The sequence below is a fragment of the Astyanax mexicanus genome, chromosome 24 (genome assembly GCF_023375975.1).
Source record: "Astyanax mexicanus isolate ESR-SI-001 chromosome 24, AstMex3_surface, whole genome shotgun sequence".
Classification (NCBI taxonomy): domain Eukaryota; kingdom Metazoa; phylum Chordata; class Actinopteri; order Characiformes; family Acestrorhamphidae; genus Astyanax; species Astyanax mexicanus.
The window spans coordinates 24,105,256-24,123,984 of record NC_064431.1 but is presented as its reverse complement, the minus strand read 5'-3'; the positions used below and the strand labels follow the sequence as shown (position 1 = coordinate 24,123,984).

The following is an 18,729-nucleotide window of genomic DNA, read 5'->3' as shown; positions in this document are numbered from 1 at the left end:
TAAAAAAAAAGAATAAAAAAAAACATAAATGAAGATTAGCCAATATTTATAAATCATAGTAAAAAAAAAAAAAAAGCAACACTAGTTTAAAAGAAATGTGCAAAATCTTGGGCCTACTCCAATTTCTTCTTTGTACCCCCTTTCAAGTGTAACCATTCTCCTTGAAGCAAAGTTCCGAAAAAAAAATCCTCTCCCATAAGAACTGAGACAAGCCTTCATTCACCCGATAGAGATACAGCTATAGCAGTGAAAATGTTTTTTTTATGTATTTTTTATTTTTATTTATTTTTATTTCTAAAATATACAGCTCTGGAAAAAGAGACCCCTTCAGTTTCTGAATCACTTCCTCAGATTTTGCTATTTATAGGTATATGTTTGAGTAAAATGAATATTGTTATTTTACTTTATAAACTACAGACAACATTTTTCCCAAATTCAAAATGTAAAATATTGTCATTTAGAGCATTTGCAAAAAATGCATAGATTCAGAGCTTTCAGACCTCAAATAATACAAACAATATACGTTCATATTCATAAAGTTTTAAGAGTTCAGAAAGCAATATTTGGTGGAATAACCCTGGTTTTTAATCACAGTTTGTATGCATCTTGGCATGTTCTCCTACTCCTTCTCCTTCTTCTTACACACTGCTTTTGGATAACTTTACGCCACTCCTGGTGTGATGAATCACCACCTATTTTCGAACTGCTGCGGATATATCATTACTGAGTAGCCAGCGCGCTAGCGACTCGATTCCGATACATCAGCTCACAGACGCCTTGTACTGATCAACATCACCTTTGGAGTGATGCGGAAGATAGTGGCATCTACCCACCCAGAGAGAGCAAGGCCAATTGTGCTTTCTCGGGGCTCTGGTAGCTGATGTCAAGCTGCATAACTAGGATTCAAACCAGTGATCAAACCTCCTGATCATAGTGACAGCGCCTTAGTCCGCTGGACCACCTAGAACTGTAACATATTTGTAGTTTGTAAATGGCTAAAAATGATGTTTTATGGATGTCTAACCGTAAATAATGCTCTGTGACAGTGAAAAGTGGTTACTTCAGAAATTCTGATGTGCCAATCCCAGAGATAGAGATGGTAATGCAGAGATAGCGATGGTAATGGCACAATATTTATGCTGGATAAGGCAGGGGCCTAAACCGCCTGATTTTTGCTGACTCCACCTACAGCTCAAATTTGAAAAAGGCTTAAAAAATGGAAGGGGTAGTTTGCGAGGGCAACTGTTGGGTGATGTATGGGTTTAGAGGCAGGGCAAAAGAGAGCTAATTGGCTGAGTTGCAGCAGCAGCAGTGTGCCTCTGATAGCGGTGAGACACAGATGGCATTGACGTCAAATAAGAGGCCGATATTATTGATTAACTAATTGATATGCATATTGTGAGTGTCTGAGTACCAAAGTACACGGAAACATCATCCACAACTATAGCACAGTTGAACCTAAGAGAGCACTGCAGAGGCAGAAATTACCACAATAAAAACGTTTCTAAAAGGTTAGGAATTGTTTAATGGAAAAATATGGTTTATGGTTTAGTGGCTCTTCAAGAAACAACCAAATCTCAGCTTTAAACACACATGAAACAGCACAGGATTAGCCAAACTAATGATAATGTTACTTCTCGTCACTTAACCTTTATAGAAAAAGCCTTTTGCTTTTAACAAAGTTTGTCAGTAACTCAGTTAATAAGCAGTCTGGCAAAAAAAAAAAAAACACACAGACCTTCGTCTGAGGTCACCTGACCTGAAAGAGAGCAAACCAGAGCATGCTTTCCCCCCAGAGGGCCGTGTCTTTCTCTCATTACAGGGCAATTAATTAAACACTCAGTTAAACAGACAGACTGAAGTCGTTTTGTACCAATTACGAAAGGATGGAAAAAAAATTGTAACCAAGAGCGTGTCAGCATCTGTGGGCTTTATGAAGCTTTTAATATGAGCTATAAATTTGGTTTCAGCCCAAGCCAGAGAAAAGTTTTCGCTGGGACACGCGGTTCTGCGTAGGCCATTTAGTGCTGGACTTCTGTCAAGAACTCTCGTAAATGCCATGTTCGCCTCGAACGGGATGGGTGAGGCATGACGCGAGGGAAGAAGCTGATTTAGTGTCCTCCAGATGTCTGATAAAAGACACCACATCTGGATAGGGCAGGCCTCACGCTCATAAAGCTGTAGTAGCTTGTATTGGCTGTAGTAACCCCGCCCCCACCCAACTCTAACAGTCCACTTTAATTCAACTTAATTCAATGCATTAATTCAAGTGGGCCATAGAGGAGACCAGATATACGACTGGGCTTTAAATGGGTTCCTGGAAGCCATGGTTTTGGACAAAGAGTGCTGCACATGCATTCTTCTTTAATATGATCGTAAATCCTTGATTGATCCTTGGCGAAGTCAGCGTGGTATTAATGTGAAAGTTGTATTGAATAATTGATTTAAGATGTATTATTTAATGAACCAAATAAGAAAGGAAACAAAAGTTTCTATAGCTAGGCCTTAAGCAGGGGTGGGAAGATGTGGATATTAGGTATTTTTTAAATAATAGTAAGTGTACAAATGTCATAACCAGAATAAACTGTGTTCTTATCAGATACTACAGTAAGAAATACCCCATCACTAGTTATGCCCCAACACAAGGAGGGTGAAGACTAGCACATGCCTCCTCCTCCGACACATGTGAAGTCAGCCACCACCTTTTTTCGAACTGCCAAGTAGCATCACAGCATGCTCAGAGGAAAGTGCAGCGACTCGGTTCCCGATACATCAGCTCACAGACGTCTTGTGCTGATTGACATCACCTCTTGGATTGATGAGAGAAAAGAGCACCATCTACCTACACTTAGAAAGGCTAATTGTGCTCTCAATGCTCCGACAACTGATGAAATCTGGTCTTTCATTCTTTGTGTAAATTGTCCATTTTGACCATAGTTTTGCAAATGTTGACATCATGTAATTTTTTTCCATTACATATATTTAATTGACTGTATTCATTCATTCTTCCATTACTGTGGGATCAGGGGACCATCTCCTTGTTATGGCTTTTTTACTTGCAATCAAAAAAATATTATACAGATATCTATTTGATCCTATTGCTTCCCTCCTAAAAATAAAATATCAAATTTCTGATTAATTTCTAAGTCCAATATTTTTTGTAATGAATTGTGCTAATTGCTAGCATTCCCGGTTCTCTCCAGGTCTCTGTATAGATGTAATAAATTATAGTTATATAGTGTTATATATTTCCACCCAAATTCCCTCCAGTTCTGTGCACTAGTACATTTCCACTAGTACATGGGTAACAAAATATTACAAATAATACAAAAATATACCAATTAAACAGAGCTAAAAAAAAAGTACTGAAAAATTGTAATTAAGTAAAAGTATCTTTACTTTGCTGAAATTCTACTAAAGTAAAAGTACCCATCTAAAAATCTACTCGAGTAAAAGTAAAAAAGTACTCAATTTAAAATGTGCTTTGAGTAAAATTTACATAGTTACTTTTAATTATTTGATGTAAAAAAGTACAACAAATAATAAATTAAATAATTATTAAATTAAATAATATGGACCTTTAAGGCAGTATTTGTTCAGACCACCCCACAAAACATTTTCAAGAACAAGTGGCATAGGTTTTTATGATCTTTTTTTTTCTTTACTGTAAAAAAGTTAAAAAGTTATGTTCATATATGTGACTATAAACTATATTTGTATAGTTTTACAGTTCATTATTATTTTTTTACTTGCCATTGCTATGCTTTAACTGCTTTATTTACATGTTTTATTAACATCCAAGCAGATGTTCCTAATAAAAGCTTAAGGAATTATTATGAAAAACATGAAAACATACAAAAAACTGTTGGTCGGTGCATGCGCAGTGCCGTAAAGAAGCACATATCGACGGGTAGCATAACTCTACAGAACACCGCTTCCCCAGAGCCGCGCACACAGACCTCGGGCTACACAGCTGATTTACACAGCGTCTCTCCCACTAACCGTAATAAACACTGCATGGAGAAGTTCAGCTGCGCTGCCATGGAGAACAAAACTCTTTTTTTTAATTCAGAGAATTAGTTTGTTTCCCCAGCATTTTATTTTTACTCAGTAACGGGGAGTTTTCCAATGTAGCGAAGTAAATTACTTGTGTCAAAATGTACTTGAGTAAAAGTAAAATTACTTTACTACTTAAAAAATTACTCGTAAAATCTACTCAATCACAGTAATGTGAGTAAATGTAATTAGTTACTTTCCACCTCTGCAATTAAATAACAATTAAAACTTTTGAGGGTTGTTCTACTTGTGCACAAAAATGTATTTCGAACACTATTTTACTGTGTAGGACTGGAGTTCCCCCACCCATTCGCCTACAGCAGGAACATCAGCTTGGAAAGGCTTCACAGGCCTCAGGTATTTCCTGCTGTTCGATCATGTGTTTCTGTCAGCGTTGCAGGAAAGTTAGTTTGCGGTTTGTGATGACAAGGTCAGTTCTGCTAGGCTGGAAGTTTTAAATGAAAGAGAATTATCAGCCAGGGCTATATTATCTCTGGCTTATCAGCGACTCTGATCCGCAGCTCATTATATTAGTCATACATCGCCCATCTGCTTCAGGACCGTTCTCCCTTTTCTCTATATACTGTTTACACGATAAATACAAACAAATGCACCGGCTCTGTAAACAGCAGAGAGTCCAGAGCCTCATTAACTGGAATAGCAAAACCCGTAGTTCTGAACAGGAGAGAAGTGGAGGAGACAATATGAAGGATTTCTTTAAGGTAGATAATACACTGTACTGCGTTACCTTATACTGTAAATACAGTATGTGCAACATATGTAAAGGTTATCAGAAATGTGGGTCTCATCAACCCCTTGGATATCGATAAAATGTCAAGTTTTTTGGATACTCTTCTTTTTCAGTTTTTTCGTTTTTGTTTTTTTTTCATTTTCTCCCAATGTATCCAGGTCAATTGTCCCACCCATTCAGTTGTTAATTAGCTATAAGTCTCCCATCACTAGTGATGCCACAACACAAGCAGGGACACAAGCAGCCACTGCCTCCTCCAACACATGTGAAGTCAGCCAACTGCTTGGAGGAAAGCGCAGCGACTCGGTTCCAATACATCAGCTCACAGACGCCTCGTGCTGATCGACATCACCCTAGGAGCGATGAGAGGAAAGAGCACCATCTACTCACCCAGAGAGAGAGCAAGACCAATTGTGCTTTCTCGGGGCTCCAGCTGTTGATGGCAATCTGCATGACCGGGATTTGAACCAGCGATCTTTCAATCATAGTGGCATTGCTGTGTCCTGTTTTCTGAATACACTTAGAACATTTTATGTACCATTTTTGAAAGTTCTTGTAACATTGCTGCAAAGTCACTAATTATTCTGTACTAATGGTTCTGAGCAGAGAGAGTAACTGTACCAATGGCTTTTCAACAATGCTAAGATGGGACAATGTTGACAATGCTGGACAATGCTAATAATGCTAAGCTGGGACAATTCTAACAATGCTATGATGGGATAATGCTAACAATGCTAACCTGAGACAGTTCTAACAATGCTAAGCTGGGGAAATTCTAACAATGCTAAGCTGGGATAGTGCATACAATGCTAACCTGGGATAATGCTAACAATGCTAGCCTGGGACAATTCTAACAATGCTAAATTGGGATAATTCTAACAATGCTAAGCTGGGATAATGCATACAATGCTAACCTGGCATAATTCTAACAATGCTAAGATGGGATAATGCATACAATGCTAACCTGGGATAATGCTAACAATGCTAACCTGGGACAATTCTAACAATGCTACGCTGGGATAATTCTAACAATGCTAAGATGGGATAATGCTAACAATGCTAACCTGGGACAGTTCTAACAATGCTAACCTGGGACAATTCTAACAATGCTACGCTGGGATAATTCTAACAATGCTAAGATGGGATAATGCTAACAATGCTAACCTGGGACAGTTCTAACAATGCTAAACTTGGACAATGCTAACAATGCTAACCTGGGAGAATTCAAACAATGCTAGGCTGGGGAAATTCTAACAATGCTAAGCTGGGATAGTGCATACAATGCTAACCTGGGATAATTCTAACAATGCTAAAATGGGATGATGCATACAACGCTAACCTGGAACTATGCTAACCTGGAACTATGCTAACCTGAGACTATGCTAACAATGCTAAGTTGGGATAATACTAACAATGCTAACCTGGGACAATTCTAACAATGCTAGGCTGGGATAATGCTAACAATGCTAAACTGGGATTATTTTAACAATGCTAACCTGGAACTATGCTAACAATGCTAGCCTGGGACATAAAAGTATGATACATTTTTTAGTTGGATTTGCTATGAAACATTGGTAACTGTTCGTCAAATCAGATGTGTGAAACTCTAATGCTGACTTCTTTAGCTAAATGTGTTTTTTTTAAATATCAGAATGTTTATTTGGAGCGCAGTAAATTTGAGTAAATCTCCAACGTTTCCAGTTTGCAGACACAATGCCGCACCTTTACCTTGGAACCATCTCAACTCTCTGTTTTAAGACCCAAATCTGATTTACTGATTTACTCTGCAGCGTGAACAAAACCCTGCCGTGTATCAGAAATCGCTACTAAGAAAACAACACGTGAGCGATCCTTTCTGACTGCCAGTGTCCAAGGACTTTGGATTTGATCTTGGCTCCTGCTTATGGATTTCCCGGATTTTACTTTTCATCTAACTCCGCACGTGTGCTTTGAGAGCAGCTGTTGCCCTGGCCCAGGTTTTCCTACAGCGCTTGCAGAAAAAAAAGAGAAACAGGCCATTCTTCACATGGAGGCTGAAAAGGTTCCAAACGCTGAAAAGGTCAAACTCACACAGCATCGGAGAGGTGGTCAATGCGGCTCCCGGATATCGATGAAATGCTCCGGCTCACCGTATTGTGCCTCTGAGTGTGCTTTTGACCTCTATTTATCATGTCAATTTAAGAGTTGGGTCTTTTTTTCTTTCTTTCTTTTTTTTTGTTAAACGAAAACCGGAGCTTGGAGGGAGGAATGCAAACGATCGCTTCGAGAAGCGCTGAACTTTTAACATGAAACCGAGCCCAGGGTGAACAGTGAGTGGCAGAATGTAACACAGTGGACCAAAACCACCCTAGAAATACCTATGGTCCGGCACCATTATTGTAGGATCCTAAATAATCCAATTTCTTCTTGTATCATTTTTACCCAATTTCTTCCCAACTTAAAGGGGCACTACACCTTCTGATTTTAGCTGGCTCCACCCTCAGTTTAATTTTGAAAAGGATAAACAATGGGAGGGGTAGTTTGGGAGAGGCACTGGGTGATGTATGGGTTTAGAGGCATGGCAGGAGGGAGAGCTCATTGGCTGAGCTGCAGCAGCAGCAGTTGTGAGTTTCTAACAGTGGTGAGACCTAGATGGGGGCGGTATTATTAATGATCTGATCTGCATATTGATACTGATACTGCATCTACGTCTATAGCACACTTAAACCTGAGAGGGCGCTGCAGAGACAGAAATTACCACAATAAAAGCATTTTTTAAAGGTTAGGAAATGTGGCTATTAATGGAAAAAAATATGGTTAAGGGTTTAGTGGCTCTTTAAGTAGATTTAGCAATGAACCTACTCACACTAATCCAACCAAGATGGCCAGTGAGAATACCCACACCTGTTTAAGTTGTGAGCTGATGTCTTGTTAGTGAGGTTGAACACTTTACTTCCAAAATTAAAGAGTAAAAAAAACCCTCTGTCCTCATCTTTCTTGCTCTCTTTGGATATAGCTAGTCACAACACCTTTCACAAAAAATCAAGCTTAAAATTGTGTAGATTTGTAACCAACGAAACAGACGCCATGCCAGCCAGAATCTTAAAGGGAGCGATAAAGGAAAAGAGCATCATCTACCCACACTCTAAAAAACAGAGGTACGACATGAGTACTTTTTTGTACTCGAAGGTACACTCTTTATAATTGTACCCTCAAAGGTACAATATTGGTCTTTACAGGGTCAGATTTGTTCCCTCTGAAGTACAAAGTCATTTCTAACAGCAATAAGTACAAATTTGTACCATTTAACCAGCCAAAGGGTACATTCAGTATTCTGCATCACTGTACTAATGAACAATATATATTTAAATTGCACATTTTTTTATTTGAAAGCCAGACAATTTTGTATCATCAAGTTTTTGAGCCATATTTAGTTGATGATAATGTTTATAATCTTTATGATCTTTACTGCCACAAAAACCATGGGTACAAAAAAGGACTTTCACTGAAAGGTACTTTTTTGTGCCTCAATATAAGGTACAGCCCCAGCGACAAGCTTTGTACTCTTTTAAGTACAAATCTGTACTTATATTTCTTAGAGTGCACCCAGAGAGAGCATGGCCAAATGTGCTCTCTTGGGCATCGTCAGAATTTTCGATTTTTTTTTATATATCAGCTCACAGACGCCTTGTGCTGATCAACATCACCCTAGGAGTGATGAGGGGAAAGAACGCCATTTAACCACTCAGAGTGAGTGAATTTTGCTCTCTCAGGGCTCCGGCAGCTGATGGCAAGCTGCATGATCGGGATTCGAACCAGCGATCTCCTGATTATAATGGCAGCCCTACATTTTTAGTGCTGTCATCTTTAGTTCATGATTAATTTCGAAAATCTATTGCATTAATATTATTAACACATTAATTTTGTCACCAACCTCCTAATGTAAAGTTTACAGAGAGTGGTGACATATTAGTGGCTTTTATATTTTGGATTTGTTTTGCATTTTTAAAGGGTTTCTTAAGGGTTTTAGTAGTGTTTAGCGTTTAGTTTCCTGTCCAAGTTGTTGAATGTGGAATATGGAGCTAGCATTCATTTCCTCCAGTAACACTTACTATTATTGTTGTAGTACCAGCATTTAAAATTTTGTCATCATCATTAATCTTTAAATATTGTTGTGATTAATGTAATTCATTTTTAAGCAATGGATATATAAATATAAAATTTAAGTAGATCCTTTTATTTACATTTAAACTCCCATTATTAAAGCTTCCTACATTTTGTGATTACACATTGCGATTAATCACAGAACTCTGTTGTCATTAATCAGATTTTTTTTTTATTGATTGACACTATTAGTTTATTCAGTATTATTTCCATGATTCCTAATCCGTGTTTTTTTTTTTTGGGGGTGAATCATAGGTTCCTAAACCTCCTAAATTTACACTAAAATGTGCTTAAAGAAGAAGATAGGAAGATGATGATTGCAAGGTAATAACCACCCTGCTCAAGGTCTCAGTGTGTGGGTGAAGGTTTAGCAGCAGTCCGTGCTTCGTAGCTCACTGCACTGTCCTCGTATCTATCTAAACACGCATTGTGACTTTAGTCACACAAATGGTAGGCTGCAGTTTTGTAAACATCAATTATTTCACAGCAGAAGCTGCTGCGTAGCTCGAGTTGCCAAGGCCAACTGTATCCGCCTTGTTCCTCCTCCTCCTCCGCCGTGCCAGTGCTTTGTTAGCGTCTAATCAGAACCTCGCTTCTGCAAGAACATTTATCATAAACTTTGAACTCCACATTCAAAAAACTGAGACAGTGTGGGGAAAAAAAGGCGTAATATAGGCTGTTTTTACGGGGCCTTGATGGACTCTTTGTGATGTCCAAGGGAATAAAGGATGAATCTAAAGATGACGAACAATTAAGGACATTGGTTACACAAAGTGACCGTTAATGCATTTCAGCTTCTCATTAGGAACACTATAAATGAAGGATTCTTGCCAGACTCTTCTGATACAGTAATGCAGACCAATTACAGTGAATAGTGAGGGATTCCGGGCAATCTGGACACATTTCAGAATCACATTTCACATTTCAGGTGAGTTGTAATTACTTCCATTTAGCCAGTTTCAAGCACTCAAGTAAAAAAGCCAAAGCTTTTCTTCATAATGTAAAAAGTCTTTAACTTTCGACTCAAAGTTGCGATGAACTGAATCTCCTCCATTTCTGTCCTTCACATTTAGTTCTTTCAGTACAGTTTCATCCTGTTCTGTTGGTTTAGCTCCGGAATTGCTAAGCTTTTTCTACCATCACCTGCATTTGCTGCATTTCATTTCCAACTAAATAATAATGAATAAAGATCCCAAAAAGAGAAGTTGCCCCCAGACAACTTTGTGTTTGCCCCTTTGTTAAACCCATCCAAAAAAACGTAACAATAAATGCAGCGTTTCTGACTTTTCTTTTATTAATTTGTCTTTTATGTTTTGTCTGGTCAACTTTTAGTCCCATTTTATTTGTTCAAATATGCATCCATGGTCCTCAAAATCTCAGCTTTTATACTCAGTATACTACAGATATACTTGGTCGTACCAAGTCCTACTACTTTTACTGCACATGCTAAGGGCCACCTGCATCAGGAAGGATCCCACCCACCCAGCACACGCACTTTTTGTCCCGCTTCCCTCAGGACGGAGGCTGCAGAGCATTAAGTGCAAATCAACCAGACTGAGAAACAGCTTCATTCCGGAAGCTGTAAGACTCTTAAACTCCACCTAACAACACACTGCACTGACACAAAAGGACAAATTACTGTTTACAAACACTGTCACTTTACCCGCACTGAAACACTTTATCTTCTACTGCTCTAATTCCATATCATGCTGCTATAGCAAAACTTGCACTCTGCACTTCATGTTGCTGCAACCTGTCTGCTCTCTCAATTTCTTTTTTTTTATTTTTTGGGCTATTTATCTTATCTATTTTGTATATTCTATTTTTATTGTATTCTTTATTTTATCTATATATCTATTTTAATAACAGCTCTTGGGTGTAAACTGGATAGTGAGATCACAATTTCGTTCCACCTCATGTACCACATGTGATGCGAATGACAATAAAATCTCCTTGAATCCTTGAATACTGTATATACTCTTATGTACAGTAAAACACGGCAGGGAATTTGGTTTCCCATGTTATGGATTATATAATTGATGCAACAGTGCTTTGTCTTGGCTGTGGTTTGGTTTGGGGCTACTGACCCTACCCACAAAGAGACCAGAATAGCCACTAATAAGCTTCCATTCTTAGAGGTGATACATGCTGGATGAAGTTCCACTGCAGATCTGTAGAGCATTCAGTCCTTGCTGGAACATGTTATCTCAAAACCAGTTGGTAGCTGGTTTTACATACTTCATACTTTACACTAGTAAGCTATCTTGTTTGAAATCTCTTCTATATTTCACCACTGAATGTAGAATGGTCCAAAATTTTGTTGGGCTGACACCAGCAAACCCCTGACCAATCACAAGGCTAACATCAAGGCTCTGCCCTCTCTTGTTCCTGTGGAATTGCTCCGTATTTGAGAAAGAGTGCACTATATGGTAGTCTCAGTTTACAAATACTAAATAGGGAATAGTGAATAAGTTAATGATTAAGCCTTTCTGAACACAGCTACACAGCTTGCAGTATTGTAATCGAATGTTTTTCTCAGCCATTAGTGACAGTTTAACCACACAGTTCTTGAAGAGGTTTTTGAGGAGTGTTTTTAATCATATTTCTGTTTAGTGTTTTCTATTTAAACTTGGCTGAATGCTTCACATAACGCTCCAGCTCATTAATTATTAAAAAAAATGGCATCACTTAAAGAACCACATTGTGTTTCCTTTTTTTTCCACTTTTAAGAGTGTTGTTCTGGACTCGGTTAAAAGAGCTCACTATTCCTCGGCGCTAGGATCCAGCGGTCCCTCCCTCCTTCCCTCCCTCCATCTCCTTCCCTCTCTCTCTCTATCTCTCTCTCTCTCTCTTCCCCCACACTCTCTCTCTCTCTCTCCTTTTTCTCTCCAGCCTGTTTGAAAGTCTCCGCCAGACTCCGGCTCCGGCTCGCTGGATGGCGGAAGGGACAGCGAGCAGCGCGCCTCCAGCTCCCGCTCTGCCCCTCACTGCTCTCGGCTGAAGCTCGGCTCCTCCTCCGCCGCTGCTGCCGCCGCTGCTCCGTGGACTACCGCGCTCCTCCGCTCTCGTTTTTCTCCGATTTCTCCAGGTTTTTTTTCCACACGGACTGCTCGCCTTTGCCGTCGTGTTTCTCCATCTGGAGGACTATCTGCGCCGACTGAGAGAGAAAGAGGGAGAGAGAGAGCTTGTTTTTTGCTTCTGGAGAAAGAAAGAGAGAAAAGAGAGAGAAAAAAAAAACAACTGTTTCCTGCCTCCTTCCTCTCCAACTCTCTCTCTCACACTCTCTCCCCAACTGGGGGGGGGACATTCCTCCGCTTTTCCCCGCGGAAAGAAAGAGAAACACAAAACAAAACATTGTAACTTTGTGTTTTTTGCTGTTCTTTTTTTTTCATCTTCTTTTTTTTTACTCTCGTTTATTCCCGTCGTTCCTCCTCCTCCTGTTCCTCCAGCAGACGGATAACTCTGTCAACAGTTGCTCTGCTGCCAGCCCTCCATGTGCGGTGGGACATGCGGAGGCTACTGCAACCGCGCTGTTGGCGGATTCTGTCCTTCGTCTTGTCCGCCTGCCTGCTCCTCTGGGCGGACTGCCACCCCGGTAAGTTCCCGGCTCTGTTTCTGGGCATTTTTGGGGTTGTTTGGGAGAGTGTGTGTGCGGCTTCGAGCTACACGTCTTGTTTCGGCAAACTATCATCTTTTAAAACACATATATAAATGTATATATTTTCATTTATTTGTTCATTTATTTTAAATAAAACCAAACTAACTGGTTAGGCTTGGAATACCAACCTACAGCTGGAGCTTCAACACAAACTGATGGATATAGAATGATGTTAACCTATATCTAGCTTTGGTTATTTAGCTAGGTTAGCTAGATGTTAGTTAAACTAGCTTGCCTTCTATCCAAATATATATATATATCCAGAAGTCCAGTTTTGGCTAGATTTTTATTTTATTTTATTGGGAAATTCCTTCTAAGATGTCAAGGTTAAAACTGGGAATAACTGGAAATTTGATGATGTGATGGTGATGATGGATAGACGTTAGCTGCACTGATGTAGTTAGCTAGTTAACCTAGATAGTGTTGCAAACAGTATCTTCTTCATTAGAAAATTAGGAATTTTCTGGAATCCATGATTAGAGATATAAAAAAAAGAATCTGCTGGAATTTTAAGGTGTTATAGTTTGGAATGGCTAGAACTGCAACACAGCTACTTTATCAAGCTACAAATCATGCAAAAACCAAACCCAAAACCCCAAACGTTTTGTTTGCCTGTAGGAATTCTATAGAATTCCAAGGTGGTATACATGACGTTAGACGTGATAGATGTCATAGTTAGCTAGAGGTGCAAACTTTTTCTTCTTCAAACAATTTTTTTTCGGAAATTCCAAGATAAGAAGAAGCAATGGAAGTAAAGAATTCTCTGGAATTCCAATGTTATAGACGTTAGTTAGCTAGAGGTGCAAACTTTCTTCTTGTAGCAAAATAAGAATTTTCAGGAATTCCAAAAATGGATGGGCTTGGAAAAACAGTTATAGCTATTTTTTTTTATAAAGAAATGAAAGTAAGGAATTCTCTGAAATTCCAATGTGTTAGAGACATTAGTTAGCGGGAAGTGCAAACTTTCTTCTTCTAACAAAAAAAGAAGAAGGATTTTCAGAAATTCCAATATTGGATGGGTTTGGGAAAGTTAAAGCAGTTAAAGCTATTTGGAATCAAGGAATTTTCTGGAATTCCAATTCTGCAACTGGAGCTGCAACAGTTAGTACTATGACAGATCTGTTGGTAATAGTTAATACTAAGCCAGCCCATTAGCTAGCCACGTTGGTGTCATCCATCCAGGGACTCAGGGCTGTGCTTCCATCACTCATGTCTTCGTGTATCCCGATGCGTGTGTGTGCATCTATGTAGCTACTACACCTTGGGTTTTGAGCTAATTAGGTTAGTATTATCCCTGATATGTTAGTACTGATGCTGCTAGTGGTCTATTGAGTGGTCTCTAATCCAGCAAGCCCATTTGCATGGGTGTCACTCGTGCCTGTCACACATCGAGGAGATGTTCTAGTATTCCAGGGCGCATCCCAGTCTCATCCTAGTGCACGTGCGCAAATATATGTTTATGTAGCATACACCTTGGTTCTTGTGGTTAGTTATTATAGCTCTAATGATCGTATTTCGCGTCTCTCCGTACGCGCACGCGACTGAGCAGCGAGATGGGAGCTCGTGTAAAATGGATAATGATGGGAGGACGGTACGTGTTTAAGCGCTAAAGAGGGGGTGAACGTTTGGCACGTTTGAGAACGTTTTGGAACGTTTTAAAACGTTTTGATAGCGGCAACATCCAGAAATCCTTAGATACATCCAAAAACAACGTGTCTTCTATTGTTTCTATTATTGAAATCCTCATTTGATTACAGACTGTAATGGAAACGTTTGTAAAAGATGCGTTAAAAATGCGCAAATACACGTTGTTTAGCGTTGACGCGCGTATTTACGCGTTTTTAACCGGCGCGTTTTTTTGTTACGCGTTTACGTTTTTTTTTTTGTTGGTACAAACGTGACGCTGCGAGTTCTGGGGATATGCTTTGCTAAATAATGCAGTTCCAGTCTTAGTCATGCTTCTTTTTACAGCTTCTCCACACATTTTTTTTGAGAGAATCTAAGATGTGAATAGTTTTAGCATTTTCTTTGTCTTTTAGAAATGGCAGAAACGCAAAATAATGCAAATAAAACGTGCACTTTGTTAAAATAAGTGGAAATTAAATGAGTAATCCTAAAAAAAAAAGCTTATTCGTTATGTTGTTTATTATATGGGCAAAGTTAATGCATTAAAAAAAGCATTTAAAGTGTATATGTTGCTATATATTTTTTTGCTGTCAGTGTATGAGACTTCACTCATTTACTTTTTTAATTAATTAATTAATTTATTTATTTATTTATTGATAGCTGGGATCATGATGCCTTGAAGTCAGGTCTTTCCAAATTGTTCACGCAAAGTTGTGGAAAAATTGCACAAAAAAACATTATGATGACACAAGCAAAAGAAACAGATAAAATATAAAGGTTTGGCATCCTGTTGTTGCTAATGACCTTGACTAAAGTGAGTTAGAGAGTTACTATATAAGATTTCTCCAGCTTAACTTCAACCTCCAATTTTAGCTCCATCTCCAGCTCTACTTATAGCTCCAGCTCCTCAAGAAGCTGACTGGCGACTGTAGAAAGCTGCCGTGGAAGCATGTGGTGTGAAATAATGATGGATGGATCTTCTGATAACTGATGGGTGGTGTCCATCTGCATGTTCATGCAGCTCAGTTTAACACTTCTCGGCTTCTTCTGGAAGTCAATGGCAACCAAGGTTGGCTAGCGCTCCATGGCCAGGAGTACCTCATGGTCTTGGTCTTGGTATTTGATTTGAACGTTTGTGGTAAATAAATTGTAGTAACGCACTGTAGAAAGTAAGTTGGCGATTGAAAACGTTTCAGTAATGTCATTTTTTGATTAATCATATTTTGGGTATTTTAGTATACATTATTTACATCATCGATCAGTGAAATCTTTGGAGGAGTAAGAAAAATGTATATCTCATGGTTTCACATATTTTATATTCATTTTCAAAAGCAAAGTATTGATTTTAGTGTTAAAAGGGTTTAAACCCAACCCACTAGATAGCACTGTTGTACTCTCACTGTCCTCAGATCCCACTGTTCTGATTGGATAACTTGGTAAACTATTTTTTTCTTGTACTCGATTAGATGTTAGAGGCATATAATAAATGGTATTTTTAATGCTATGCTATACTTTTTCCTAAATTGCCTATTTTTATTTTATTTTATATTTAAACAATCTCAATTTATATGACCTTGCTTACTGCTTACAGTATCGCAATAAATTGTGATGTTTTCAATGGTCATACATATCCTATTGCCAATGGCTTGCCAATTAATAGCCCTTATATCCACAAGGTGCTCAGAAATGTTTATTACAATATAATAGCATGTCACAATACCATAATTTACCGAATCACAATACGACCAAATATCGTCTGAACATTGCCCACCTTTTTGAGTATTTATGAGATTATTTGATAGTCGTAATATGTATATCTATAGGTTAATTGTCGCAAACCTTGTGCATCTATATTCTATATGTGTGTATATGTATGAGTGAGCCAGCAAACCAAACTCATTGAAATGCCACTGTTTTTTTTTGTGTGTGTTTACTCAGCCAGTTAGCATTCGTTTGATATCGCTGCGAAGAACGGAAGGAAATGCAAATAAATCCGCGATCGAAACATTTGCGCCTCCATCTCTGACCCACTTATGGGCAAGTTGATAGTTTCCTATAATCAGTGTGGCATCTCATTTTCCAGGCTTTTTGCATACAGTAATAAAATCCCCAGCGCTTCACGTCCCTGTTCCGCGCTCAGAGTCGCAACTAAATAAATAAATCAACTTATAAACAACAAAACAAAAAAGAACAGCAGCTCATTTAACGCACAGTACATAACCCTGAGCGATGGATGCTACATCGCTAGGCGCTGGCTGCTGGGCGAGGCGGGGAGTGTTTGTCGAGTCTTTGTTAAGTTAGGTTAGGTGTTCTGCGGCTGCTGCCTGATGTGCTTTTCTGTTTTCTGGGTTCATCCCACATTCCGTCTGATTGGGACTCTGGAGAGAAAGCAGACCCAGTAGACTCGGAACCTGGGGTGCTTTTCGTTTGATGGAGAAAGGGAGGTGAGCCCCTGACCCCAACTCTTTCTGCATCTTTCCAAACAGAGGCCGGCTTTGTATTCTTTTTTTCATTAGAAGAAGAGTAATAATGAGAGCTCAATGAATAAGACATCCACCAGGGCATTGAGACAAATGCTCCTCGTGAAGTACCTACAGAAGATCATACTGCAGAAGACGTTCTGACAGTTAGAAGTTCTAACTGCTCAGATCTCTATATGCCTTTAAATCGATCAATTACTACAGAAAGGAATATCTCAGTATGATAGGAGTCAGCGATCTGTGTATCTGTAGGTTTTATCTTTCTTTTTACCAGGCAGGTAACTACTGTCACTTCATTAGTCTATCTCTCTGCCCATTTATCTGTCTGTCTACCTTTCTATCTTTGTAGCTGTCTCTCTGTCTGTCTGTCTGTCTACCCATCTATCTTTTTGTTTCTAGCATCCGGTCTCTTGTGTGTCAGTCGTTCCATCCATTTATTTGCTCTTGTCTGTCTGACTATCACTTATAGTTTTATCTCTCCATGTTTTTTTTTATTATATCTATATATATGTATATATATCTGTCTGTATGCTTACCTACATATGTATCCATATACAGGTATCAGAAAAGTGCTCCTTAATGCGTGCCTTCCACTCCCCCATCATCCATCCTACTTATTCTGCTTTCTGACAAACAAATCTCTCTCTCTTTCTCTCTCTCTCTCTCCCCCTCTCTCCCTCTACCGGATGACATTTCTGCTCTCGCTCGTCTGCCTCTGATTGACCCGTCCCTAACACAGCTGCTGCTCGGGTGACACAGCCGAGGCTTTTTTGCATGCTCAGCCCCGCCGCGGTGACACAGACGGCTGTTTTGAGGAAAAAAAGGGGAACAGTGACACGTTATTTTTCCCTGTCATGTCAGCGGGGTTCAGTTTAGGGGTTCTGGGGGTGCGTGGGGTAGTAGTTCTGAGAAACGAGTGTATAGAAACTTCCCTCCAGAAGCAGAGTGAAGAGTGCTGACGCGGCGGCCGGAGAAAGCCTCTGAGATCTGGAGTGTCTCTCGGCTGAGGGAGAAGTGCTGACGCTCGCCGCAGGACGGCTCGCGGACCATGCCGAGAGGGGTCCCGGAACGGACCCCTGGCACACGGCAGCTCGTGGGAACCAGCCATATTCTAATGGAGCGTGTCTTCGTAGAGAGGCGGCTCCTGCCTCAGTCAGGCTGTGAATTATTGCCCTGTTTTTTTCCTAGAACTTAGGAACAGTGTTCTGTTCATACATCCATCTGTATTTGCTCTAGAGAATCCTATTCTATTGGCAGTACTTTTCTACAGGGACTAGACAAGCTGTGAGTGTGCATTTACACCTTTGGGTCAGCAGTAGGTGCACTTTTCAAGACAAAGGCAATGCATTTTTCAGAAGGAATGTCCACTAACATTTGGACGTATTGTAGGAGCGCTACATTATTTTGTTTAAACATCGTCATTGTGATGTACGTCACTTAAGGCAACTAAATCAGACATGTCATGAAGCAATGTTTAGATTCTTGACCCAAAAAGTAGATACACAGCGCTGTCTCTGTGTCTGGCTGAGTGACAGGCTCCTGCTGCCTGAGAAGCATGAAGGGGAGGGGGAGCACGAGGGGAGGGGGGCAGGAGAAAACACAAAGTAACCGCATGGCCTCCAGACACATGGTTGGGCACGTGCTTGTAAAAGCACTTGTCTAAAGCTGTGCACTTCAGTCCAGCACAGTTTTGCAGCGCAGATATTTCCAGTTACAGCTGAATTCACGCTTTTAATCCCAGAAAAAAACACTCTAATTTACCTTTTAAAAAGCCATTTAAATGCCTGATTAAAGGGTCGATTGCTGTCGTTTTGCTGTTTTCCTCGGGTTTTGAGTGCTTGTCGCTGACTCAGCTCTTAAACGGTCCAGGTGCAAGGTAGTGCATGGGTGGGGGCGGGGCTGGTGTGACTCTGACTATCAGGCCACAAGAGTTTTGAGGCATTCTCTAGTCACCTATTAAACAATAGTAGAAGAAAAAGAACAGGTGTTGTGCTGAAATCCGACTCCCCTTGAAT

General features: G+C 39.7%; 1 protein-coding gene across 1 annotated transcript in view; it reads left to right on the top strand.

The window, feature by feature from the left end:
- The first annotated feature begins 11,818 nt into the window (after positions 1-11,818).
- Positions 11,819-18,729, top strand: part of ptprga (protein tyrosine phosphatase receptor type Ga) — a 445,965-nt gene continuing 439,054 nt past the window's right edge. Inside the window, exon 1 of the mRNA XM_022682776.2 lies at positions 11,819-12,545. Within this exon, the coding sequence (XP_022538497.1) occupies positions 12,458-12,545 (88 nt within the window). The 5' untranslated portion in view covers positions 11,819-12,457. The remainder of the gene's footprint in view (positions 12,546-18,729) is intronic.